Raw genomic sequence first — 25767 nt, forward strand, 5'->3', positions numbered from 1 at the left:
GTCTCGAGTCTCCTTTGGCAGCCCCGGTGTCTCTTCCCTTTGATCCCTGCCAGCCCACAGCCTCACAATGATGCCGGGGGTGGGTGGATTAGCCACTCATTCTCCCCAAGGGCTGCGGGGGAGGCTTTGGTGAAATGGAGGGTTCCCATGTTGATCCCAATGGACCTCCACCCACTCAGGTGAAGCTGAAAGCAGATGGAGCTCATGAGAGGTGAGCGGGTGGCCTGCCCACTAAAACCAGGCAGGCTGGCGTGAGGACAGAAGTGTGACCACTGGCCACATGTGGCCACAGCCCCAGGGGGACAATGGGGGCCAGTCACACCCCCTCACACTCTCATCAGCTTCACCTCCCTCCTCCTCCTTCCTGAGCTCCCACACCTCCTTCCCCATCGCCCTGAACCCTCTCTGAGTGGTCTCTCAAGGCACATTTGTTCGCTCCAACTCCAACCTGCCCCATCTTAGACAAGCCCATCTCTCCCAGCGCCAGTGGGTAAGGAGGCCTGGGGTGGCCAAGGGCAGCTCCAGGGCCAGGCAAGAAACTTCTCTGAAAATTTGGTGTCGAGCTCTTTCCAACACAGCCCGAATCCCGCTGCCTGCCTAAGCCAGGGGAGTGGGGACAGGACAGAGAGAGGACACCGAGAAGAGGGACACGGGAGGGGCCAGGTGGCAGACAGCTCGGTCAAGGGCACACATCCAAGGAGCTGAGGAAGGACCACCCTGCAACCTTGCTCACAAGGAAACCTGCACCTTGTCTGACAAGAAGTGACTTGGAGGCCTTCAGCCCACTGGGCACAAGCTGCTTGGTCTAACTTTGCAGGGGGCAGGTGTCTCGGTCCCAGAGGGTGGGGTGAAAAGCAGCGTAGAGGCTTCAGAGACAGGGCAATGCTGGACCCCTGAGTCCCGCCAGGGTCTAGTTCAGCGCCTTTTGCTTTCTCTCTACAACATATTTACAAGGTCACAAAAACGTGCACGACCAGAAGACCCAGAGAGGGCATGCGCCCCCAGGAGGGGAGGGCGACAGTAAGAGGAGAGGGGCACTCCTCCCTCTCTGCCCCCTCCCCACCCCAGAACGTCCCAGCATCCTCAACAGCCACGCCCAGGAGACGGTTCCAGAAGTCTGAGCCAGGGCAGAGGGAAGAGACAGACAGACTCCAATCCTAGCGAGAGCAGGAAGTTTCAAGTAGCTCTGAGAGGAGCTGTGCTCAGACAGCAGAGGGCTGGCGTGAACCGGAATTTCCCTGAACTGAGCCGGGGACCAGAGGAAGGACTGGGAGGACAGGAAGGGGATAGGGGGAGACAGGCGAGGGGGATCTGGAACAGCGCGACATCTTAACAATCAGAACTGTGCTGTGGAATGAGAAGCGGTTCATGGGGCTAACTGGAGTTTCGTTATTTCCCCCTAGGGAGGGCTTGTAAGATGTGGATTCCAGGGTGGAAGTAAAGAATCCGGGGAGCCAGGCTGGGAGGCTTGCCCAGGGAACCTTACCACGTGGACCCCACACCCTGCCACCACCCAGCACACAGGGCGCTCCTCCTCATAAGCCAGGCCCCCAGGGATGGTCCCTAGGCTCGCGCACGTGCGCGCGCACACACACACACACACACACACACACTGCACTCACCACACACCAAAGGGCATCAGAGGCCCAAATCCAGGCAAGAAATTCTTCACCAAAGGTGTTAAAAAATTTGCTTCAACAGGGAGAACTGGATAGAGTAAGAAAACAAAAACAAACCATGGGGCACTTTCTCACCCATGCTGGCTGCCACACGGTAAGGAGATTTGGGGGAACAGTGAGGCATGGCCTCAGATTCTGGTTGCCCCGGACCTGTCCCCTCTGACTTTTCACAACCCTGAACACCTCAGAGCTTGAAAGGCCCTCCACTGGAGCAGCCCTAGGGGACCCTCAGAGGGGATGGAGGGCAAGCCCGGGGGCTGAGAGTAGTGGGGCTAGAAATGGCCCAGGGGTGCCTCTCTCTTGAGGAGGAGAGATGGGGAAACATCCTGGTCTCTGAGGGCAGAAGTTTGCAGCTTTCCACTGCTCCTCCTTCACAGGGTCTCAGGGACAACGCTTTCTGTTGGTCTGGATGGGAGCGGAGCAATTATTAAGGGGTCAGGGAGGACGTGGGTGCATACACACACCCCTGGGCAAGACCCAGGCTCTTCACCTGCGGCCTGATCTTCAGGTTCCTGAAGTGGGGGACCCCAGCAATGGAGACAGGGGAAGGTGTGGTCCTCCTTCAGGGCTAGGGGGAGCTCACCTGCATAACCACCACCCACTGCCCCTACAGAACAGCCCAGACCAGGCCCCCACCTGAGAGCCACAGAAAGGGGCCTGAGCTGTTCCAGGGCCTGGCATTCAGGGGTGCCCCGTCTCCACTCCTAAGAGCTCTACCTGGATCTGCAAAGGCATACTCTCCCTGTCAAGCTGGCCCCTTCTCTTCCTCACATGGTCCACCCCTCCCCTCCCCAGCAGCTTGCCAAGGCCTCTTCCTCCCCCACCTCTCAGCTTCTGCCCCCAGCTCTTTCTCTGCCACCTCTGGTCACACTGGCTTGGCTTAGGAGGAGAGTCCAGCAAAGGGAAAGCGCTCACTGAGGCGGGTGTCCCAGCCCCTCTCATCTGAGTCTGGTGGGTGTGTCACAGCCAAACTGGCCAGCAGACAGCTCCCTGCCCTCCCTCCCCTCTGCCCCCAGGGATGGTCCCTAGGCCTCATCCCACAGGCCAGGGCTTGACTCCAGAAGGGAAAGAGAGAAGGGCAGGGGCAGGAGGAGGGAGGACTGCCTGAGGAGAGGGTAGCAAATCAGGACAAGGAATCCCAGGGTGTCAGGGTGGGCCTGGATGGGGCTGGGGGACTGGCAAGGGGGCATCTCATTTAATCAGTTTTGACCCTGCAGTGTGTGTATGTGTGTATTTTAAAACTAAAATGGAAAGAAAACAACTACAAGGAGGCCGAAGGGGCCTTTGGGTGACTCTCTGCCAGTAGCAGTGTGGACCAAGGACACGTTTTTCAGTGCATGCCACACACACACACACACTCTCTCACTCTCTCTCTCTCTCTCTCACATCCCGGCCATACATGCCACACACGTGCCATGCACACTTGCACATCTGGTCCTCCCCGTTGGAGCCAGGGTAGCTTCAGACTGTTATTTTCTGGATCCGTTCGCAATCTGCCTGCTTCTGTCCAGGCCTCTGCTGGCCTGTCTCCCCGGCCGTCAGCACCCTGGCCTGCCCCAGCTCCCCGCGGGCCATCTACCAGATGTAGCCTCCGTCATCCGCCTCGCCAGCCTCGCCCTCCTCCTCCGCCTCCTCGCCTGTTTCCTCTGTCTCCTTCTCCTCCTCGTCCTCCCAGCCGACACCGCTCCCAAAGTCCCCTGAGAAGCCCACGATGTCGTCTGTGAGGGGAACAAGCCAAGCGGCAGGTTAGCATCCTGCTAGCAGGAAACCTTGCCACACCAAGCTGGGCCTCTGGCGGCTGTCCGGCCCTTACCGCAGTCAGGGCTCCCGTGCGTGCGGGTGCCCGTCAGCTCCAGGCCCAGCTGGTCCACACACCAGCAGTCGCCGCTGCTCTGGTCGCACTGCATCTTGCGGTAGTAGCCATCCTCGTCACAGCTCGGGATGAAGACTCCTGAATGGGGCACGCCCCGCAGGGTTAGAGCAGGGGCCTCGGGGTGTGGGCTCTTCCCAGAGGTGGCCCTGGGACCTTGGGTTCACAGGGGCCCAGACCCCACCAGATCCCAGCCAGCCCAGGTACTGACCACCCAACAAGCTCAGACGTCCAGGGTTGGACGCCAGCATTTATTCCAGCTTGCCTGACCAGAAACAAGAAAACCTGCCTTTCTAAACCACCTGCTCAGCCCCTGCAATGGCTCCCATCTGCCTCCACAGTTCCCAAGTCCTGCAGGATGGCCAGTGTGACCTCGCTGTGCAGACGCCCTCGATCCTACAGCTGCTCCTCTGCCTGGATGTCTCCTGCCGGCAACGCCAGCTTCCCCTCCCAGCCCTGATTCTGACCTGCCCTCAGGCTGCTCCTCTGTTCACTTAACAGACACCGGCTGACATCCCCACTCTGGGGCCCCGGTGATAGACTCTGCCCACTTAGTAGGGATGAGATAACAGAGAAATATTAACACCAGGCACCCCAGGACATGTGCCCTAAGGCCCAGCGCATATGCTCGGGGAATGCAGATCAGAGAGGATTCCTTCCAGGAGGAAGATCCTGGCTTCCTGGCAGAAGTGGCACTAGTGCCTGCCCCCAAAGGCCACTGGGTTCTCAGTCAATACGGCTTTGCAGGGAGGTTCCAGTGTTTGGCTTCATATGTGCTGGTCTCACTGCCCAGTTAAAGGCCAAGCTGCACCCAGGAGCTATAAGGCCCCATGGGATCTGTCCCTCGGACCTCTGTCCCCTCAACCACCACGCTCAGCCACACGGGTCCTTTTCTGTGTCCCAAGAACGTTTTCCTGCCCTCAGCTCTGCTCCTGGCTACCTTGTTCTCATCCCCTCAGGTCTCCTCTTGAACACCAGCTCCCCAGAGAGGCCTTCGCTGACCCCAGGCTGACTTCTGTCCACTGTGCTCTCCCTCAGCACCTCAGCTACATACAGGAGCCACAACCGGTCGCTCTGTCTTTCTGGTGTGTCACCTTGTGGGTTGTGTTTCCCCAAGTAGCCTGTGTGCTTTATGAGGCCAGGGACCACTACTGTCTTGCCCATCAGTTCTGACCTAGGCTGGGTTTGTTGTTGTCTCTCCAGGGCTGGCACTCAAATGTTTGCCGAGAACACGAGCATCTGCTATGGCAGGGCCTCCCTTGAGCTTTGCACACACCCTGGCTGAAGTGAATTGAACAGAGGGTTCTAGGAACCTTCTGTATTCCTACCTCCAGCCCCGGCAGGAATGGGCACAAAATTAGTGCTTAAAACACACTTATTGAGGGGCTGGTTGGGAGACCTTTTCCCACCACGAGGATAAAGACAGGAGGAAGAGTTTCCGTCTCCTGTCTTCCTAAGCCAGGGCCTCCTCTGAACTCAGCATCTTCCATGATACCCAGGGGCTAGAGCCTCTGGGCCTCAGAGGGACCCCGGGGCACCTGACTCCTCCTCTGAGCCGAGCCCAGCCCCCTCACCTGGCTTCTTCTTGGCAGCCTCCTGGATCTGGATACGCTCCAGCTCTGCCAGGCAGGGGGGCTCTGCAGGGAGAGAATCAGCCTCTGATGGGGGCTGTCCCACGGTGCTGATGGGACTCACTGAGCCCCCTCAAGGCTTAGAAACCCAGTCAGAGGGCTCTGCAAGATGAAAATACCCAGGCTCTGACACAGGGCTGCCCCACAGTGGGAGGCACTGATCCTTCTAAGGTCTCCAAAACTGGCACAGGGGCTCTGCCAGATAAGAACACCCGGGCTCCAACTGGGAGAGGCTGTTCCATGGCTGTGGGATGCGCTGAGGCCCCTCAAGAAGCCCAGGGCTCTCTGAGGGTATTGGTGACTCATGGGATGGGTAAACAGGGTTCAGAAGAGGAGGTGAATGCACAGATTCCCCAGGGTGAGAGGGCCCGGGGGCAACATAAGACTGGAGGGAACATTAGATGGAAGCCTGAAAATAACTGGCAGCCAAATCTAACTTGTCTGTGACCTTGAGAAGTCCCCTAGCCTTTCCCAGCGGGGGCCTGGCTATCTGTAAAATGAGGTCAGCTCCCAGCCTCCTGCCCAAGAAGGCTACTGTACAGAATGGACAGCACGAGCTCCAAAGGCCTGGGAAGCAAAAGTGCTGGAGCTGTGCAGAGAGAGCAGGAAGGCTGGGCAGTTACGGGCAGTAAAACTGGTCGAAATACCCCGCACTGGCGGAGGGATCTGTGATTTACATGGTGCGCTGCACCCAGATGTTCTCACTTCATCTTCACAGCAGTCTCTGAGGTGTTGTTATCTCCCCATTTGGACGAAGAAACTGAACTCGGAAAGATTCAGTTGCCTGCCCAGTGTCCCACACCAGCTTATGGCGGAACCCTAGAGGAAGCCCCAGCCTCGGGCCACAGCTGCTGTACACTCCCATCACACGACCACAGTGGGGACCAGGCCAAACACCAGAGGCACAGCACGGGCTACCCCACCTCTGGCTGGTCAGCTGATCCCTCGGAACCTCAGTTTAACCATCGATGATGGTTATTACTTGGCCTAGATGATCTCTAAGCACATGTCCTGCTCTGGCTCAGGATATATAAAGCTGACAAATGACGTTACATCTCTAAGGCTAATGATCACACGCATAATCACATATTTGGGGCAAGTACTGTGAGATGGGCCTAAAGGTGGAATCACTGAGAAGCCAACCTAGCTTCAGCTTCAGGAACCCTCAGCCCCTTCCAAGCCCTCCGAGGGGCCCTAGAAATTTTACATTTGTAGTTTTTAACACTCTTCCTTAAAGCAGGCCTCCGAAAGCGCATAAGCTTCAGGACCCACAAAATCCACCTTGGAGCCTGCCGAGGAAGGGAGTTCAAGTGCTGGCTTCCCTAGGCTCCAAGAGGTGAGGTGCTGAGAGAGTGGAGGAAGTGGGGGAGCAGGAAAAGTTCTGGGCATGGAGAGGTAGCCAAGAGGGAGCCACCCCGACTCCCAAAGACACCCTGGAGCAAGGGGCAGAGCCCGCACAGCAGGGCCGGGGGGGCGGGGCCCTGGGAGGGGCCACACTCACTCTCCCTCCAGAAGCAGAAGCACCACTCGGCGGTAGAAACACGGCCATCCTTGTAGGTGTCGCAGGAGTTGAAGAAGGGGCGGATGCAGACCTCGTACTTGTCCAGGTTGACGGCAGCCAGCTCTGTCTGGTCCAGGAAGAGGTCGGCACTGGTGTCCAGCTTGGAGAACATCCAGCCGATGGAGTCCTTGCAGCTGGCCCCCAGGCTCTTGTCCAGCCCTGGGGAGAAGGCCACGGTTCAGACCTGCTCAAGGTAGATCGCTCCATCCATCTGTCCATCCATCCCCCCGCCTCTCTGTCAGCCCCAGCCCTCTGTTCAGGGTCAGGACAGCTCAGAATCCAACCATGGCGTTGAGAAATTCAAGAAGGGCTGAAGGCCCACCCCTCGGCCTCTGCACAGGACTGCACCCAACCCAGTCAAAACCCTGTTTTGAAAGCCCTTCAGGGAAAATAATTCCTTACCTTCCCTTGGCTACCCATTTCAGGGTTTAGCTTCCTTCCACTCACTTTAAGAAATTCTTCCTGTTAGCTATCCCAAATCCCTCCTGTCTGATCAAGACTCCCTCCCCTTGTTCTGAGGTTTAGGTTCTTTCAGGGGCTCAGGGTCTGGCAGGAGGGGGCAAAAGTGGGTGCTTCCCAGTGCAGCCAGGTGGCCCAGTGTACCCCTGTCTCCCCATCTCCCACCCTCCTCCCCTGCAGAGCAACCAGCTCCTGTACCACTGGCCAGGCGAGCCCCACTGCTGGCTGAGCCGTTCTGCTTGGAGTTCTCATGAAGGAGCTGGAACCAGTCCCGCAGCCGATCCCCCAAGTCAGCCAGGTCCTGGCCCGTGCAGGTCTCTGCAGTCGGCAGAACAGGGAGAAGGGGGTGGAGGGTGAAGGTGGGGTGAAGCAGCAAGCATGGTCTCAGCTGGGGGTGCTGCCCTACAGGCCTGGAGGCTGAGCAGTGGGATGCCAGAGGGAAGCAGAGTTAGAAATCAGAGGCTCTCTCTCCTCCTCTCCCACCTTCCTCCTCCGCCTCACTCCCTAGCACTGAAAACACCCAGCGCAGTCTCCCTGGGATGAGGCCAGGGCCCTCCTGCTCAGTGTAAACCAGACCTCCAGACCCACAGGTCCCTCAGGCCTGTCCCTGTCTTTGCTACTTCTGCTGAAGGAGGCGCCCCGGGGCCCTGGCAGTGAGCCGCCTCCCACCCCTAGCCTGGCTGCGGCCCGGCACTCATTACCTGCTTTGCCATCTGTGGAGGAGGTGGCGGCCTGCTCCGTGGGGCAGGGGCAGGGCCCCTCGCATCTCACCGTCAGCTGCTTGCTGCTCAGGCACGCCTGCTGCTCCAGCTTACACTGCACGAAAAGTAAGGTCGGGCTGGGTGACGGGGGCACTGCTAGGGGCACCCTCCAGCCAACCATGGCAGCCACATCTGCCTTCCCCCTTGGAGCTGGGAGGGACAGACCCACGAACAGCCTGGAGCGGCCCTCCTAATCCCCCTGGAGGCCACAGGTGTACAGTGGTCAGGGGCAGCAGGCCCAGGAAGCGGGGGGAATCAAAGGCTCCCAGGAGCCCCACTCCGCACCAGCCTGCCTCTCTGCACAGTTGTCCTTCCCAGGAAACCCCCATCCCCTCACCGCCACTCACCCACCCCTCCTTGCCCTCTTGGCCTCTCCCCTTCCTCCCCACAGTCCCTTGGCCCCTAAGTAACCGGCTGTGGGCCCCTCCCTCATGGCCTTCCCACAGTCACCTCCATGGGCTCTCTTGATAACAAACAGCTACTGGCTATTGAACATCTGCTAATTCCCTGGCCTTTACAGTTTCCAGAGGGGTTCATCCATTCCTCGCCCTTCAAGTGTTTTCCCCTGGTCGTGTCTGGTTTCTCCCCATGGGATGACCGCTCATGGAAGCGGGTCCTCGTAGCATTTTACAACGTGACCTCACCTGGCCCCCGACAGCTCTGTGAGGGAGGAATTGTGTTTCTCGTGCTCAGCAGAGAACACGGAGGCTCAGAGAAGCCCAGTGACTCAGCCAAGGCCACGGGGCTGGGCTGGAAGCCAGACCTCCCGATGACCTCCACCTCCCCACAGGGCAGCGCTGGGACCCTCAGACCACAGCCTCCTGCCCAAACCCCGCTTTGCCCTCAGGTGGTGTGACTCAGCGCTCTCCTCTCTCTACCAGCTCCGCCTACGTCCTCTGTACCCCTCCTCCGTGCAGCTTCTGCCCTTTTGCTTATTTTCTCTCTCTGCCTTATTCTCCCCGGGTGACCTCATCCCCTCCCCAACTTCAATCATCACCCACAATGGGTGACTCTTAAATCTGCATCTCACTCCAAAAGGGCTCCTAAGCCCTAGAACCCAACACCAGCTAACAGTCCATGCCCTCCAAACACCAAGCAACTCCTCACAGCTAGCAGAAGCATTCACAATTAGCACCCGCATTTCTAGGGTACTTTAAGGTTTATAAAATGCTTTCACAAATACTGTCTCATTTAACCCTCACAAAAATCCCATCAAGTTGGAATTCACTCACCCAACCACCATTCCCTCCCACATTGTCATCTCACGGAGGATTACTTCCTCCTGCCCCAGAATGCCTGGTGCTTGCTGGTGAACCATCCTGTCCACGTGGATATCCACCCATGGGAAGATTTCAACCTCCAGCACCTGGACGATGGAGCTCCTTCCTTCCACTGCCCTCCATACTTTCATGAGGCCCTTTCCTCACTTACTCTGACTTGCAGTTACCGGCCTCCTCCAGGCCCCAGCCCCCACCTGCACCTGCCCGAGGTCAGGGGCAGGGTCTGGCTCAGACTCCTGGGCTTGGTGCCCCTGCTGTGGTCGGCCACGCTGAATGCACTAACAAGTGCATCCGGCCCCACAGCAGTACTGGGAGCCCCACAGAAGGCCCAGCTGAGCTGTCCTCTCTGGTCCCTGCGGACTCCAGTGCACCCCACCCCCACCCCTCCTGGGGCCAGGGCTCCTCACCACTGAGCTGTAAGTGTGGCCATCAGAGCCGCAGATGGAGGCGAGGTGGGCCATGTGACAGGGCTTACACATGGTGTCTTTGTTTCCATGGAGTTTCAGGGCAGGCTGCTTGATCCTACAGGAGGAGCGGAATGGGAGGGCACAGGGATGGAAGCAAAAATGAGAGACGGACAGGGCAAGGGAGGGTTCAGGAGACTGGTTCCAAAAAGAAGTTGCTCTTGGTGATCTATAGTAGATGCAGCTGCCTCCCTGCCCCTGTCCACCTCCCATCACCCCCAGCCAGACCCTCTTCTAGCTCATAAAGGTGGAACCAACAGGGCAGTGTATAGACCCCCAGCTTCCCCTCTCCAGCAGGGCCCTCAGGGTGCAACTCCAGGCCCAAGTGTAAGATGTAAAAGGGACTCACACTTGCATAAGGGGTAAGACCAAATCAAAGGTTGCAAACTGATGGCCCATGGGTCACATCTGGCCTGTAGGATCATTTTGTTTGACCACCAAGGGTTTTTGTTTTTAATTGGGTTATTCACGAACATTTGCAAAATGGAAGAGTTCACATAAAAAAACCTGGATTTCTGGCCTAGTTAAAATGGAAGATATGGGAGTCCTGGTCCTGCATTTCCACAAGGCCTGGGCTCACCAGAGTGGTTTGTCACCAAGCTCTCTTCATGCATTACATTACCTGCCAGGCCCCTACAGGCATCTAAGATTGCAACCCCAAGTCTCTGGTCTCTGATTCTATGATTAAGGAGAAAGGGGAGGGAAATGGGACCTTCTCCAGGGTGTCTTGGAGTCAGGCAGGGTCTTGTCCTTGGGCTGGAGCTAAGGCCTCAAATGCCCCTCACTCCTTCCCTCCTCTACAAGCCTCAGAAGCTACAACCTTAAATATTTCATGAAGTTGTTCCATGTCAGAGCTGGAAGGAACCTCAAACTATCTGGGCCAACCTATTTGTCTTACGGATATGGACACCGAGGCCCAGAGAGGAAATGTGCTTTTCCCTGGGTCCCACAGTTTGGTGTCTGATCTCATACAGTGTGGTGGTTTTGAAATATGTCCACAGATTCTTTGACACTCCTCCCTTCAAAACATGGAACCTAATTCCCCTCCTCTAGAGTGTGGCAGTACTTAAGACTCGCTCTTAACAAATAGAGGTGGCAGAAGTAACAATGTGTGACTTCTAAGACTAGGTCATAAATGTGGCTTCCTCCTTGCTCTCTCTCCCTTGAATGACTTGCCTTACAGGAAGCCAGCTGCCATGCTGTGAGGACACTCAAGCAGCCCTATGGAGAGGTCCCCTTGACTAGGGCCAACAGCCAAGTGAGTGAGCTTGGAAGTGGATCCTCCAGCCTGAGTGCAGCCTTCAGATGATGCAGCCTCAGCCAGCATCTTGACTGTAACCTCCTGACAGTCCCTAAGCCAGAACCATCCAATAGAACCACATCTGATTCCTGACCCTCAGAAACTGTGTGAGATAACACACATTTGTTGTTTTAAGCCACTAAGCTTTGGAGTAGTTTGTTCCGAAGCAAAAGATAACTGATCCTCTCCTATGTATTAGTTAAGCCCTTGCTCTTTAAGCAAACCCCTTCCAGGCCTCCCACCTCCCCAAGGCCCTCACCTGTGCTCCAGCTTCTTGCGGCTGATGCACATTGCCCGCTGGTATCCCTGGGCAATGCACACTTTGTGACGGCTGCACTTCACCTTCTGGCAGGGGTCCTTGGTGGTATCCAGGGCTGCAGGGACACAGAGTTAGGACACAGGTCACCTGGGACTCAGTGTTAGAGAGCCCAGGAGCCCCCAGCCCCACTTCTGAGCTGGGAAGCCCCTCTCTCTATCAGCCCTTGATAACCAGAGCTCCTCAGCTTGGAAGTTCCATCCCCATTTGGTCTGGCTCCCCAAGGAGCGTCCAAAGCCATGATCAGGACTTGCCCTCTGGTCTCAAGTCCTCACGGGTGTCAGTCACCTTCCCCAACGTGGGAGGGGCATGTTACCTTCATCTCCTTGCTGATTGTCCTCCCAGCTCTTGATGTAGTCATCCTAGGGAAGGACAGAGTGGGTGAGGGAGAAGGGAAGGGCTAAGATTTACATCCTAGAGCCGAAGTTCAACTCCAGAGCCAACAGAGGAGAAGGCTGGGCCACTGCTTCCGCATGTCAACTGCCACCATCCTCGTGGTTTCCCAGATGACCCCTGTCCACCCAGGCCCTGCCAGCTGCCTCCCCCAGACCTCTATTCCCCTAAACCCATGCCCAGAATCTCTTCCGGCCTCTCCCCTATTCCCCATCTCCTCTCTCCTTATTCCACACCCCCCATCCCACACTGGATGATGCAGGGGAGGAGAAATTGGGTAAGTGTGCAAGGGAGAAGAGAAGAGAGTGGGGTGTGTAGCTGCAGACACATATGCAGTGGAACCCCAGGCAGTACTCACCTCCACCTCCTGGAGATCGGGAAGCAGCAGCAGGCCACGGGAAGCAGAGCAGGAGGAGAGAGGGAGAGACGAGGATTTTAGTGTGAGGCCTACCCTCAGACCATGTGGTCAGGGCTCCCCAGGCCTCATCACGTGACTGTGGATGCTGGGCAATGGTCTTTGATTGCTACCGTCCTCTGACCTCTATGGTCTCCAACTGGAGGATAGAACTCCTATGTCTTTACAAAAGAGAGCTTAAGGCCTGGGCCCGCTCAGGGCTGGCCTTAGGAGCAGTAGAGGTGAGGCCCATGGCTTTAAGGGTGAGGCCCCATCCCTCTACTTCAGGCCCTGAAGCCGGTCCCAAAGGAACCGGCCCTCACCCCACCATCAGGACAGGTGTCTGAGAGGCCCATACTGCCTGGGAAGTGATTCTCATGCCTATGCCCTGGCTGTTCCAGAAACACCCTCTCTCCTTCTACCAGGGTCCCTCCCTTCCTAGGCAGTTCCCTCCCCTGACACCTGTTTTTCAGTCAAGGTCTGACTTGCGTGCAGAACTCAGATGGTGCACTGAGAGAAAGGGGGACCACGGCCCCTCCCAACAGCTTCCTCAGTTACCATCGTCCAACTGCAAATCCTCAGGCTCAGAAGATCCTGAAAAGGCCCTCTGAGGTCATCTGTCCCAGCCCCTTCTATGCGCAGGAGAGGCCGGGAAGCCCAGAGACAAGAAATGACCTGACCCAGGTCCCACCGTCTCAGAACCCAGGTCACCCAATGCCCAGCACAGACCTCTCTTCTGGATACCGCACACTGTCGGGCACCCGGGGCACACGGGAGCTCTCTCCTCACCCTCCTCCGGCCGCAAGTCCCTCCCCTGAGCCTGTGGACCCCGCAGTGGCCAGAGGCAGAGCAGCTCCCACCCAGCCTAGCTCACTGGCATAAAACCCCAGCTCCTCTGGTTTCCCCACTTTCTCCTGTGGGGTGGAGGCAGCAGCTGAAAACCAGTAAACAGCTCCCAAGGTGCTCCCAGTAGCAGCTCTGCCAGGCAGGTGGGAGAGGGTTTCTCAGGACTGGAGGCTGGCAGTACCAAGGAGCCAGCTGCCGGCCTCCTCTGCATGGGGCTCCGGGTGCTGGAGGACGGGGGCAGGAGAAGCCACGTGCAGCTGCCTCCCCGTCGTGAGTCCCACCCAAGGATCAAAACTATGCAAGGATGAGGGCAGAGGCCACACTGTGGGGTAGGGATGGGAAGGGACCAGACTCCTGTCAGGCCTGGGGAAGAGGACATGGGGGTCCTGCACCAGACGGCACCCACAGTGCCTTGAAAGCCCAAGGGCTCTGAGGCCTCTGATGCGTCCCCTGGAAGTTGGCAAGCATCAGGAACAGGCAGGGGCAAAAGCCCTTATCAACAGAGCCTCCTGGGCAAAGGCCAGAGAGGGGCCATGCCGATCAAGCAGTTGGCATCAGACCCAGGTAGAGCACGCTGGGGTCAGGTGCAAACCTGAGTGTGTGCTTCTGCACACGCGCACGTGTGTGCATTCATTTGGGTCTTCACATGTGCACACTCATGGGCGTGTGTCCCAAAGCACCTGTGTGTGCAGGCATGCGTGTCCTCGTCTGTGAGCATCTGTACCCATGCACACACGTGAAGCAACGGTGTGTGCTGGGTGTTCGTAGGAAAGAAGGACACTTCAAGACAGTTCACCCAATGCCAGTTGGTTTTTATCTAGAAACTAAGTAACAACCCACATATGTGTCCAAGCAGCCAAGTGTCCCGCAGTCCTTGGACCCAGGAGCAGAAGGAGGAAAACCACAGGAGGGGTTTCTGGAGAACCTGGCCTGGGCAGCCCCCTGGACACTGAACAGACCAGCCCAGGCTCCTGGCTCAGGCACCCACCCAATTCCACAGGATGTGGCTGGAACCCTCTTGAGCCCCTGGGCAAGCTTCTAAGAAGACCGCCAGGCAGCCGACAGGGAACTGCGGCACAATTTCCCTTTATGCCAGGGCCAAAGGAAGCTAGCCCAGACCCAGCCCTTCTTCTCCAGGAACTCATCAGGGTGGAGGGGTCCCTCCCCTGGTGTCCGCTCACCACAGATGGGAAATGAGGCTGAGCATGGCCAAGTGGTTGAGGCCAGGGTTACAAGTTGGGGCAAAAGTAGGGATTGGGCTTCATGGAGCTGGGGTCTTCCCATCTGCTCCATCGTCCTCTGGAAGGGGAGTGGGCATGAGGTTGTGAAGAGGACGGGGGAAGTGGCTTGTGTGAGTCACCTGCTTTCAACCAACAAGGTCTGTGTGCCCCAGAACCCACCCACACCTGAACTGGAGCAGGGGGGGTGTTAGCTGAGGGCTTGATGCCTGCTCATTCCCTCCCTCACTCTGGACCTAACCTAATGCCTTAGCCTCCAACCAGGCTGTGAGCAGAAGCCTTTGGGACTCAGAACAAAGAAGGTTCTCAAAGGTCAATACCAAGAATTTCTGATTAGAAATCCAGGGGGAAGTGGGCTGTGGGAAGAGAGAGTTCTAAGAAAGGGCTATTTCACCATCCTGCTGCTTTGTTTTTTTTTTTTTTTTTTTTTTTGCGGTACGCGGGCCTCTCACTGCTGTGGCCTCTCCCGCTGCGGAGCACAGGCTCCAGATGCGCAGGCTCAGCGGCTATGGCTCACGGGCCCAGCCGCTCCGCGGCATGTGGGATCTTCCCAGACCGGGGCACGAACCCGTGTCCCCTGCATCGGCAGGCGGACTCCCAACCACTGCGCCACCAGGGAAGCCCTTTCCTGCTGCTTTGTGAGAGCCCTGGTGGGGAGCCATCTCCACCTACCCTAACCCAAGTGAGGCTAAGATTCCCCCTGACAGGATACAGGGATTGAGCCCCTTGTGTATACAAGGGTTGCCCTGGGTTCTAGCTAAGCTCCTTGTGTCTGCTGTGGTGGATGAGGTTGGGGGAGGCCTAAGTGGTTCTGGATCCCAGGACACTCAGTTCCAGGAGAATGGAAGCAGCCAGCCAAAGAGGGGGATGAGGGGGGAGAGAGGACCTTGGAGTCACACAGAAGCCCACGCTCCCTTACCAGCGTACCTTGGGCAAGCACCTTGGCCTGTAGGAGCTCAGCACCTAACTCCTGGACCACTCAGAGATTAAAGGGTGCCTGGTGTCCACAAAATACTCAACAAATAAAAGCTGTTACAGCAGAAGAGACCAGAGACTTCAGGTGGAAAAAATGGTGGAGGGACAGGAAATGGGCAGGGAGAGGCCACAATAGGGGCCCCTGCAAATGGAGAAGAGAGCGGCCACCACTGGGAGAGCAAGAGACCAGTGGGGTGTGAGGAGAGTTGCCCCCAAGGGGTCTCAGTGAGAGGAGCAAGTCCTGTCCACTCCACCTCCTGCTCTCTCTCCAGCCTGCCTTCCCCTCACCATGCCCACTGGTCCCACCCTAGCAACCCCGGCCTCACTTACTGCAGGGTCTCCTCTGGGCTCTCCCTGACCCCGCCCATCTTCCACACTCCTGCAGCCACAGGGATCTGTCTAGAAGATAATTCTGATCATGTTTCTCCCACCTTAAAACCCTTTGCTAAATATATAGCTTGCCCTTATTTTGAAAAAAAAAATGTTTCAAGATGATTAGGTAAAAAGCATTCATATCAAAATGTTAACAGTGGTTTCCTCTGGGGGAGAGGAATAGAGAATTTGGGCATCTTTCTGCCTTTTTCCAAGTTTCTAAAATTTCTACAATGAACATGTATTACTTTTCTAATGAAGGGGAAAAAACACAATAAATATTATATTTTAAAACCCTCACAGGGTTCCCTGTCACCTACAGAAGAAAGTCCATCTTCTCTGAGTCTCTTCCTGTCCCCACGTCCTTCCAGTGGATGTTTCACTCTGGCCAGGCCTCGGCACAGCCTTCTTCTCCCTCTGGAATGTATGTTTGCATCCAGCCCCTGAACTTCTATTTATCTTTCAAAACCTGGCTTTCACACTTCATCTTCCCTAACCTCGCCCCGTATCTAGTTTTCCTTCAGGTGGACTGCACCTAGTAGGAGTTTATTATTGCTCTGGTTACACCAAGCAATGCATTGCTTCTGCCCTATTTAGGTGGCCAGTTCCTTGAGGGCAGAGACCATATAAAGTTCACCTTTCTATGCCCAGCACCTAGCAATAGTAAAAATACCCTAATAATAGCTAACATCTTTTGAGCAATTACTGTGTGGCAGGCATTGCGCTATGCACTTTGCACTCATTGGCTCATTTTACTCTTCATGAGAATTTAAGAGAAAATCACTATTATCATCCTAGTTCTCAGGTGATAAAATTGAGGCTTGGAGAGGTTAAGTGACTTATACAGGATCACACATCAAGAGCACAGCAAAAGAGTATTGGTACCCCCAGAACTGGGGTTCCAGAATCTGTGCCCCTAACCAGGACTCTGTATTGCTCCATAAATTTTCGCAGATAAAGGAAGTCCCAGGCCAGGACGGGACCCAGGAGGCCCAATCCCAGCCCACGGGTGGTTTCTCCCACCACACCAGCTCTGCCCCAACCCCTAGGCAGGGAGTCCTGTAGCAGACTGGAGAGACTGGCGGTGGTGGGGGAAGACACCTGGGGGCCCCCCTTCTCCAGGCATTTCCAGAACCCTCTTCACCCGCCCCTGGTTCGGCTGGTTTGGAGCTAACCCATCTCCTGCTTTGATCTCAGCAGCTCAGCCCGGTTGCCATGGAGATAGGGCCCACTGTGCCAAGCTGGGGGAGAAACGGCAGTGAGTGCGCAAGCCTAGTCGGGCTTAGGGGGCACAGGCTGGGTGTTTCCAAGCGCTGTTTACTTCCTGTCATTTTAATTAGCACCCAAATCACCCGCTCACTTCACAGCTTGAATTAACCCAATCTCCCCCAGCCTCTCCATCTGGTGGGGAGGATGGGACACAGCAGTGAATCAAGCAAAAGAAGAGCAGCGCCCCAGGGCTAAACACCACCTGGGCAAATCTCCACCTGCCTCTTTGCAGCACAGTGTGATGGAGAGACTGACACCCCCCACCCTCGCCCTGGCACGGAATCAGGGCACTGGGTACTGGCCTGGCCTGGCCTCTGACTGCCAACAAGACTGTGGCCTAGAGAGCCTTGCCCTCACTGGAGCCCCTTCCCTTGCCTATAAATTAAGGGTGACTGACTCCCTTGCCTTCCTCCCTGAGCCGCGGAGGGACCCAGTGCGATAACGGCTGTGAGAGCACTTTGTAAACTGTGAAGCTCTATACTTGCAAAACTCACGAAACAGGAGCACTGAAGCTGGGTTCTTTGGCACATACGGTGGGAGTCTGGGGGACAAGGTGGACGAGAGGCACTTCTGGGTCTCACAGTCACAAGGAACCTCAAACGCAGATTCTGACGTCTCCAATTGAGGCGCTACAGCCAGAGGCACACCGACAGGACCGAAAGATGTGCATCATGAGACTTTAAAGAAACCACAACTTCTGTAACCCTATTATAGCACTTCTTCATTTCTTCATAAATCAAGAACCTCTAAAAATGGAAGTGGGCCAGGCCTCTGTCAACCTCTGAAAGGTCCCGTAGCCGGCATTATTTTGGCCTCATTCCTCAGGCTAGGGAACCTCTGATGGAACCCAGTCCACTGAGAAGGCCCAGGAGTGGGGAACTTGTAGCTGGGGGCTCCTCCTACCTCTCCCTGCAAAGAGTCGGGGAGCACAGAGGGAGGGACCCAGAAAGGAACAAGCAGGGGTGAAGTGGGGCCCGCCTGGCTCCTTCTCAGCTAAGGCCTGACACCCCTGTCGCAGGCCCAGGCAGAAGGCATCTTGAGGAGGCGGCACCCTCCACATGGAGGAGGCTGGGAGGGGGGCAGTCATTAAATATTTGCCCCTCTCTCAGAGGGAGCGGCAGAGGCTGTTAGGCCTGGACAAACAGACGGAGTCAGGCATCTGGCAGACTCCCTGCCTCCCACCTCCTCTCTGCTCGGAGGAATTTCCTTGGAGGACAAAAATGTGCTTATCACTGCCAGCATGCCAGGAGCTCCACCTGGCCTCAGGTATGCCCGCGCTGACCCCCCATCCCCACATTCCACGGGGCCTGAGCTCTCCACTGCTCCAAGGGCATCTCTGCTCCAGTCCTTGGGTTTCTGGTTCAGGCAGTGGCCCCAGGGGTCCATAGAGGGCAGAGAACAAGAGAGAGGTATAGGGGAGGGTGGGCCTGGAGTTCTGTTCTGAGATGCCTCAGGACCTCTGTTTCCTTTCTGGAACATGAGTGGGGGGCAGGATTTAAATCCCAGGGATCTCTGAGGAGGGCCAGACACTACATCTGAGGAAACATAGACATGGGGTTGTGAAAGAGCACATGGGCTTGGGTGTGTTCGGTTCCTTTATCTGTAAAACGTGGAGGCTCAGCGCTCAGTGCTTAATGCTGCCGAGGCTCCGCAGTTCTGCTCCCTCCCTCTCCTAAACTGAGAACTTTGAGAAGAGGGGAAAAGGAGCCTGAACAAGTTCAGACTCTTCCACGTCCTCTAACCTGTGCAAGGGAGCAAGGGATCACGGAAGGAGCCAGCAGCTTGCGTCCAAGCAGGAGTAAGACACTGGCCCAGCCTGGCTTGTCCTTCCTGCTGTGTGCAGCCTTGACCTCTTCTCAGATGTCAGGGAAGACAGCCACAGGGGCAGGATGCCCTGCCTCAGGGAACCTGGTCTCCACCTGAGGAAGCCCTGTGCACACCCACCCACAGGTCTGCTGGGTGGGTCACCCACTCGGTGGGCCCACTGAGGTGGGGGGAAATTTTGAGCCCCCTACTTCCCAGGAGAAAGGGGAAGGCTGGCTGCAGCCAGGTCCAGGCCCACAGACACAGGGGAGAACAGGGAGGCCTGCGGGATAATGTTCCTTCACGGCAGCATTTACTCCCTTATCCTACAAATCAATCATTGGAGTCAGGGTGCCGGGGTTCTAGTTGTGACTATCCCAACCTTTCAGGGTCCAGAAAGAGGAAGAGGTCACCCCAAATAGTCAGCATGGCTCAGCCCAGAGCCCCAGCTCTCCCTTTGCCCTCTACCACCTGAATCCACAGTGCTGCTCCCTGGAGAAAAGAGGGAGGGGCTCAGAGGACAGGTTAGTTGAGACCCTTCCTGGCTCTCCTATTCCACGGTGCATATACTTATACTGAGCACCTACTGTGTGCACAAAAACCCCATGCAATGCTCTGAGGACGGGGTGGTAAGGTCACAAAGCAGTCTATCCTCAGACCCTACCCTCAGGGACTTGCCTTGGGAGGAATGTGATAAACACCAGCAGGAGGACTCTTGAGATACAGGCCCACAGCGTAAGTGATGATGCAAAGCAGCACCAACATGTGCCAAATGTGTTTATGACCAATAAATGCTGCAGCAACCCCAAGGAAGGGGCTATATATACAAGTGAACACTGGCTGAGCCCTCAGGGGGTCAGAGGCTGCAACATTTCAAGAATCACATCACCCTACAGCTTGCAGCTAGGCCTGGGTCTGCCCGCCAAGGTTAGACACATTTTCCCTGTCTATAGCCCTAAGAAGACCCACATTACACTTACAAGGGAACCTACACAGCGGCAGTATGGCCATCCTCAGCCTAGTGTTTGCCCCAGGATGCCATTAGGCCTCATTTCTCAGGTTTCTTGGTCTCTGGTTAATACATACTGAACCCTGACCTGGTCACAGATACCTCCTCAGGAGCAAAAAGAAAATCCTTTTCCTAAACCCAAAGTCCTGCTGCTCAGCTTGTGGCAAGGGGGGGTGGGGGTTGGGTGGGGGGGGAATGTGTGCAGGTGGAGGGCTGTGGATGGGCTCTAGCGCCATCTTCCGGAGTCACAGAATGACAAGGGCTGCCCGTTAAACCAAGGGAAAAATCAAGGGCGAGAAACTGAAAGTGGCTCCCCCAGGGAGGAAGACAAGCTGAGCACCCTCCCAGGGCCCTTGGGGCTCAGGGTAGGATAGAGCTCTTCCACTCCTCCAGAAAGCCCTCTGACCTTCTGGAGAATGGAGGGGGTGGTGTTGGCCGGCCATCCTCTGCAGACTGCCTGGAAGTTGAGAGGAGACTGAGACGGCCTCTCTAGGCAAAGACTGCTCTTCTCTCCCTCTCTTCCCAAGGCCTGGAGCCCCGCTGGGTGTTCAAGAGTCTCTCACTGCACTACACTGCTCTGGGCGACGCCAGCCCCTCCAGCGTGGGAGAGGATTTGAAACCAAAGTGGAGGTGGAAGAGGCCAGGGCAGGACCCAGCCTCCCATCCCCAAATCTCAATGATGGAATCCATCCTGACCCAGTTTGGGGTTCTTCTCACACACCCACACTTATCCACGAACACCTGTGCAGCTCATTCCCACACTTGCACTGGTTCAGCAGTGTGGGGTGGGGAGAGGGGAGGGGTGGTAACAAGGGAGCCCCTTTGTGGCTGAAACTTGCTACTGGCCTACTTGATGTTCATAAAAACATGAGAATCCTAAGTAGCCAGCAGGCGATGTTTCCTGGGCCAGACCCCAGGTTCATGGTGAAGCCACAGGCCTAGAGGAGGTGCTCGGGTCTGTAGTGAATGAGTGAATTAGAAACATACATCGGTGTCATTCTCATGGAGCCAGAGGCATGGTGTGGGCTAGCCCCAGAAGCACTGATCCATCTGGTGGTTTGTCTATGGGGTTGGACTTTCTTTCTATATTGCCTGAAATGGATGCCCTCCAGCCCTCTGACAAGATGTCTTCATGTTCACGTGTCCGTTTCAGTCTCCTAGACTGAAAGTGAAGTTCAGAGAGGTTATGTGACGTACCTGGCATAATGTTGCCAGGCAGTGGCAGAGTCAGAACCTGAACCCAGGCCTCATGCCTCTCCTGGGTAGAGAGCTGCTCTGGAGGGTTGCTAGGCCAGGCTGGTGGCAGGCTGCCAAAGACACTGAGAGCCTTGCCCCCCCTTCCTAGGAGGTGCTGCTCCTGCCCAGGCATCCTTGAGCCCATAGGGCACAAGCCAGGGTAGACTCTTCTTTTCCATCTCCACTAAGGGTTAGGCTTAGAGTTCTCTAAAAAGCAAAGTTGAGTTAGAGGACCTGGGTTCAAATCCCAGCTCTGCTGCTTACTAGCTATTTGACCGTGGATAAGTTACTCAGCTTCTCTGTGCCTCTGTGTCCTATATAGGGTGGAATATAAAGTAATGGTAACTATGTCACAGGTTGTTGGAGGGCACAAGAGGCCACAGGGATAAAGTGCTGACTGCAGGGACTGGCAGATGTAAGCACTCCCTGCAATCAGTGATTCAACACGTGCTAACTGCGTGCCTCCCGGGTGCCCAGCACTGTGCTGGACACTCATAAATATCATTAAAATGTAATGGAAGTGGAGTACAAAGCAGAGAAGAGCCAAGAAGAAAAAGAACGGTCAGTGCTGTCCAGCCAGCTCTTGGAAGCTGCCAGGAAGAACGCTGTGTAATGGGCCTGTCTCCTCTCAAGTGTCCATCTCTATCTACCAGGCTCTGGATGCTCTGTTCCAAAGACTGCGGTAAAATCCACCCACTTCTGCAGGGAGTGAATTCGGAGATAGTAGCACTAGGGAGCAGGGCTCCGAAAAGCCCAGGCCTGCACAGAGCAGGGCACAGCTAGATCCCCATCGCTGACTTGAAATTCCCTCCTCCTGGCAGCAGGGCAGAGATCTATCCTGACACAAGTGAGAGCCCCGCGCCCACTGGAGGGGAGGATTACTCTGCCAGTAAATCCTTCACAACACCCCACCCCCCTAATAATCCTAGTGCTCAGAGGAAGAATGCTAAGCTGAACTCCCCAATTCCACACTGGAGCAACGGCCCGCGCTTTCCTTCTCTCCTTCGTTCTCCTGACCACTTCGACATGATTCCCTCAATCTCCCCCCTCAATTCAGTCCAACCATTAAATGGAGACATTTCCCTCCACCCACACTATCGACTCCTTGATCCTCTTCCCCAAGAATATTCCACTCCCCCTGCTTGCTTGCCTCCCTTCCACTGAGGCAGAGTGGGGGCCCTGCACCATTGTGTGACTGATTATCAACAAGGTTCTGGCTCCATCTGGCAATGCCTCAGAGGTTCAGAAGAAACTCCTACCTCTCTTTTGAGAAGTGAAGGAGCATATTTACAAGAAAGCTTGCCTGATGAAATGTACGTAAAGCCGATGCTACTGTGCCCAACTAGAGGGCCTTCAGTCCTTAGGGTGGGAAGTGGGGCCTCTGCTAACAGGGCAGGAATGGGAACTGTCTGCAGTCCTGGCAGAGCCCCTGTGCACGGTCTGTGCACTGCACAACTCCAGGGGGCACCATTCACACTATGGTACCCCTAGAGTTATGCAATGCAGTGGCTCTGAGCTAGCAGCCTCCTGCATTTCTGCAGAAGCTGCCAAAGGATCCCTATAGCCAGGTCCTCCTGCCCAGCCTTCCTTGTCCTCCTTCTCTCCCTGGCCCCATGCTCCTATAGCCAGGGCTACCTTAAATGGGGTTTTAGAGGAAATCTACTCTATAAATGCCTGAGGCCATGCAAACCAACACACGCTTTGAAGTTTTCCATGAATCCGATGGGGGCAGGTCCTACAGAATTTCATTCTGGTGGCTTTCTTCTGATGAGCAGGGGAGGAAGGGGGAAGTGATTGGCATCAGTACAGGGAGACAGGTGGGCAGCCCTGTGCCAGGGGTCATGCAGTCAGTCATCTATCCTTACCCACAGAGTTGGCTATTGGAAGTCAGTGGAGGAAGGGAGGTGGGTAGGAACCTTTTATTTTTAAACCTGTATTGTTCTGATTAAGCATTTCTTTTCCCTCTGACCTTCACTAGGCCCATTTTGGAAGATCAAACTGCCAACGAGTCAGAGGGAGGCCTGGACAAGTGACACATGCATTCAGGATGGGCCAGCCTGCTGCCACCCTCTCGATGCTGTGGCCGGGCTACTTCCCAGGCAGCGGCAGGAGACTGCAGCTAATCTGTGCTGGGCCTGCAGGGGACGTGGAAAAGGTCTTGCTGGAGCTCCAGGCTCCTGTCACCGGACCAGCCGTGGGGTGGGGCAAACTGCCCACTCGGGCCCAGGCCACTCAGCCCTGAGGACCAGGCAGCATGCGAGTCCTGATGAATTACAACCTACCAGTTTGACTTTGGAGATAAACAGTCACTTGTTTCAGGGTAACAAAAAGATGCATATTTCTGCCTGTTTCCATCATTTGGCTGGATATCATATGAAGCATGTGTGTTTTAAACACATTGCTAAGGAACTCCTGGATGCACACAATTTAAGATGAGAAAGGCCACGGTGTGGCCTGTGTTATACTAGGTGGGTCTGATGAGAGAATCTGGGGAATAAGGAGCAAGAATTGGGGTCGTAGGAGAGGTTTTCTGGGGACAGGGTGTTGGAAAGCACCAGATCGCGGGGTACCATCGTTCCTCCCCTCCGGAGCATCCGGGCCCATCCTGCACCTCACACCCCCGCCCCGACCCTTCTCTGCGTCCCAGCCACGCCCTCTGCCCTCCCCTCCTCACTCCTACTTCCCCTTCTGCGAACACGGCAGCCTTCAGTTTCCCCTCTGATCTACAGGTGCCCATAAACAAAGTGCTGCAGCGACGCCCGCTCCTCCGCAGCCGGCTCCCCACCCCCTACCCCGCAAAGTCCGGCACAAGGTTAAGCCTGGGTTCCATCGGGCGTCCCCGAAGGGCTCCCATACCCAGCTACTGCGCTCTCCCCTCTGCTTTTCAAGTCCACTGGGCTAGGGAGTCTTCCCTCCAGGTTGGAGCTCCCCAACTTCTGGGCCACGCTCCCCCATGAAAGGTTGGTCCTGGAAAACCAGCCTCCATTAGTGCTCGCGTCCCTCAGCATAGGGACCCCAGACCTGGCTCTGGGGGCCACCCAGAGGTGACCTGCGGTATTTTCACTGCCTTCACCAGCCCCCCCATCACGGACACGCCTTTCACCATCTCGCCTTAGGAGCATTGCTAAGAGCGCCCCCCGACCCCAACTCAGAGCGCCAACCAAGGGCCCTGTCCCCTTCTGTCTCTCCCTTACCCAAAGCCCAAGATGGGAATAGAAGGCAAGCGCAAGACGATGCTACCGTCTCCGCCGGCCCCACCCAGACCAGACCCTTCTGCAGTGGCCCGTATGTGGAACCTGCAGCATCCACCCAGCTGGGGGACACCTGGGGATGGCTCACCAAAAAAAAAGAGAGGAGCAGGTCGGAGGCCCAGGCAAAGCCAGGGTCCCCGCCCCTCTCTCCCTACTCCCCTCCGCCCCCTTCCCCCCGCCCCACTGCAACCCGCACCCCTCTCCGCACCCAGCCTGAAGGGGAGACTTCTTCGCTTACGCACGCCCCCAGAGTAACTCCTCGCTCTGGGAGGGTGTGGGACTGCGGGTCCCAAGCCCGCCAGCTCCTGGGCTGGGGAGTACATGAGGAGGGGTCTCAGGAGCCCGGTGGGTGCTCGTTGTTTACTCTTGGTGCAATTAACCGGCTGGGCTGCGGGAGCCTGTGGCTGCGACGTGCAGCCGCCACTCCCGGCCCCAGGGTCTCTGTTCCAAACCCCCAGCCCCAGCCCTCGGCCCTCTCGGCCCCGCAGACTCACGTCTCGGAAGCGGTTCCAGTGCTTGATCTTGCCGCTGTACTGCGAGATGGACGACAGCCATTGCTCGTCCTCCATGAAATTGCCGGGGGTCTCGCCCTCCTTGAGCCTTTTGGCGTCGCCTTCGGCCAGGGCAGCTACTGTGAGGAGCAGCAGCGGCAGCGCCAGCCGCCCGCAGCCCGGAGCGCGCATCGTGGTCTGAATTCGACCCGGGGTGGGGGGGGTGGGGTCTTGACTTCTGCAGTATTTTAATGTCCTTCTTCCCACCCCGCAGTTGGGGGAGCAAACGCCGTCGTCTTCCTCAGCCCTCCTCCTGCGGTCTGACTCTGGTGACAGACGGATAGTGGGTCGCAGCTGAAATGTGACCTGGTTAGGAGATGCACTTGTCTGAAAAAAAGCCCAGCGCCGGACGTGGAGAGGAAAAGAGAATCAGAGAGGCTGCGCCAGCAGGGGCCGTGTCTGTAACTGTAGCATCAGCATCACGTTTGACATCATCATACCTGGTTTAAAAAAAAAAAAAAAAGGAGGGGGTAGATTTCAAAGGGAAGCGCTAGATCAGAGCGCCAAACGCCAGCCAGCCGCTGCCGCCGCAGAGCCCAGCCCAGCCCAGCCCAGCACTTAGGGAGTTGCAGACCAAGGAATCTAGATCCGGAGATGTCCCTACTGTCTCTCCAAGGCTGGAGAGCAAGAAGGGTGACGGGTCTCCTCAGGGAAGATGGGAGTGAGGAAAAGACGAAACTCTCTGGTTACAAAGCCAGGCTCAGGTGTCTAAAAGGGAATTTGGCCACACTCTTTCTCTCCCCTTGCCTCCCACCCAGAGGGGCCTGCGCCACAGCCCTGACAGCTGGCTTCCTGCGAGTTATGGCTCTACAGTAATGGGTGGCTTCGTTAAGACAAAAGCCATATAACAACTGGCTGCCTGAGAACTACTGCCCAGCCCCACATGCTCTTTTCAAGGCAAGGCCTGAGCACTGAATAGCTGGTAAAACAGAGGCAGATGTCCTCCTCCCCAAGCAACTGTTTAAGGGCTGTCACCCTTTTTGTTAGCTCTTCTTAGGGCAACCCTAAAAGGCAAATGTCTGGCCATTTCACCTGCCTTGAGGTAAATTTGAAAAAGGCACATTTGCTATGGCTTTGACTTCAGTTGATTTTAATAAGCCACTGGGGAA

At 56.3% G+C, this 25767-nt stretch overlaps 1 protein-coding gene across 1 annotated transcript; it reads right to left on the reverse strand.

Annotated features, from left to right (window-relative positions):
* Positions 1 to 3254: 3254 nt before the first annotated feature.
* Positions 3255 to 24790, reverse strand: SPOCK2 (SPARC (osteonectin), cwcv and kazal like domains proteoglycan 2; the record flags this gene model as incomplete). Its single annotated transcript, XM_079700542.1, has 10 exons — positions 3255 to 3397; positions 3493 to 3630; positions 5124 to 5186; positions 6682 to 6900; positions 7399 to 7518; positions 7902 to 8016; positions 9649 to 9763; positions 11265 to 11379; positions 11638 to 11683; positions 24602 to 24790. 10 exons carry the CDS (start codon positions 24788 to 24790, stop codon positions 3255 to 3257), a joined length of 1263 nt encoding a protein of 420 aa, XP_079556668.1.
* Positions 24791 to 25767: the final 977 nt, after the last annotated feature.

Source organism: Hyperoodon ampullatus (genome assembly GCF_949752795.1).
Source record: "Hyperoodon ampullatus genome assembly, chromosome: 1".
NCBI classification, from domain to species: Eukaryota; Metazoa; Chordata; class Mammalia; order Artiodactyla; family Ziphiidae; genus Hyperoodon; species Hyperoodon ampullatus.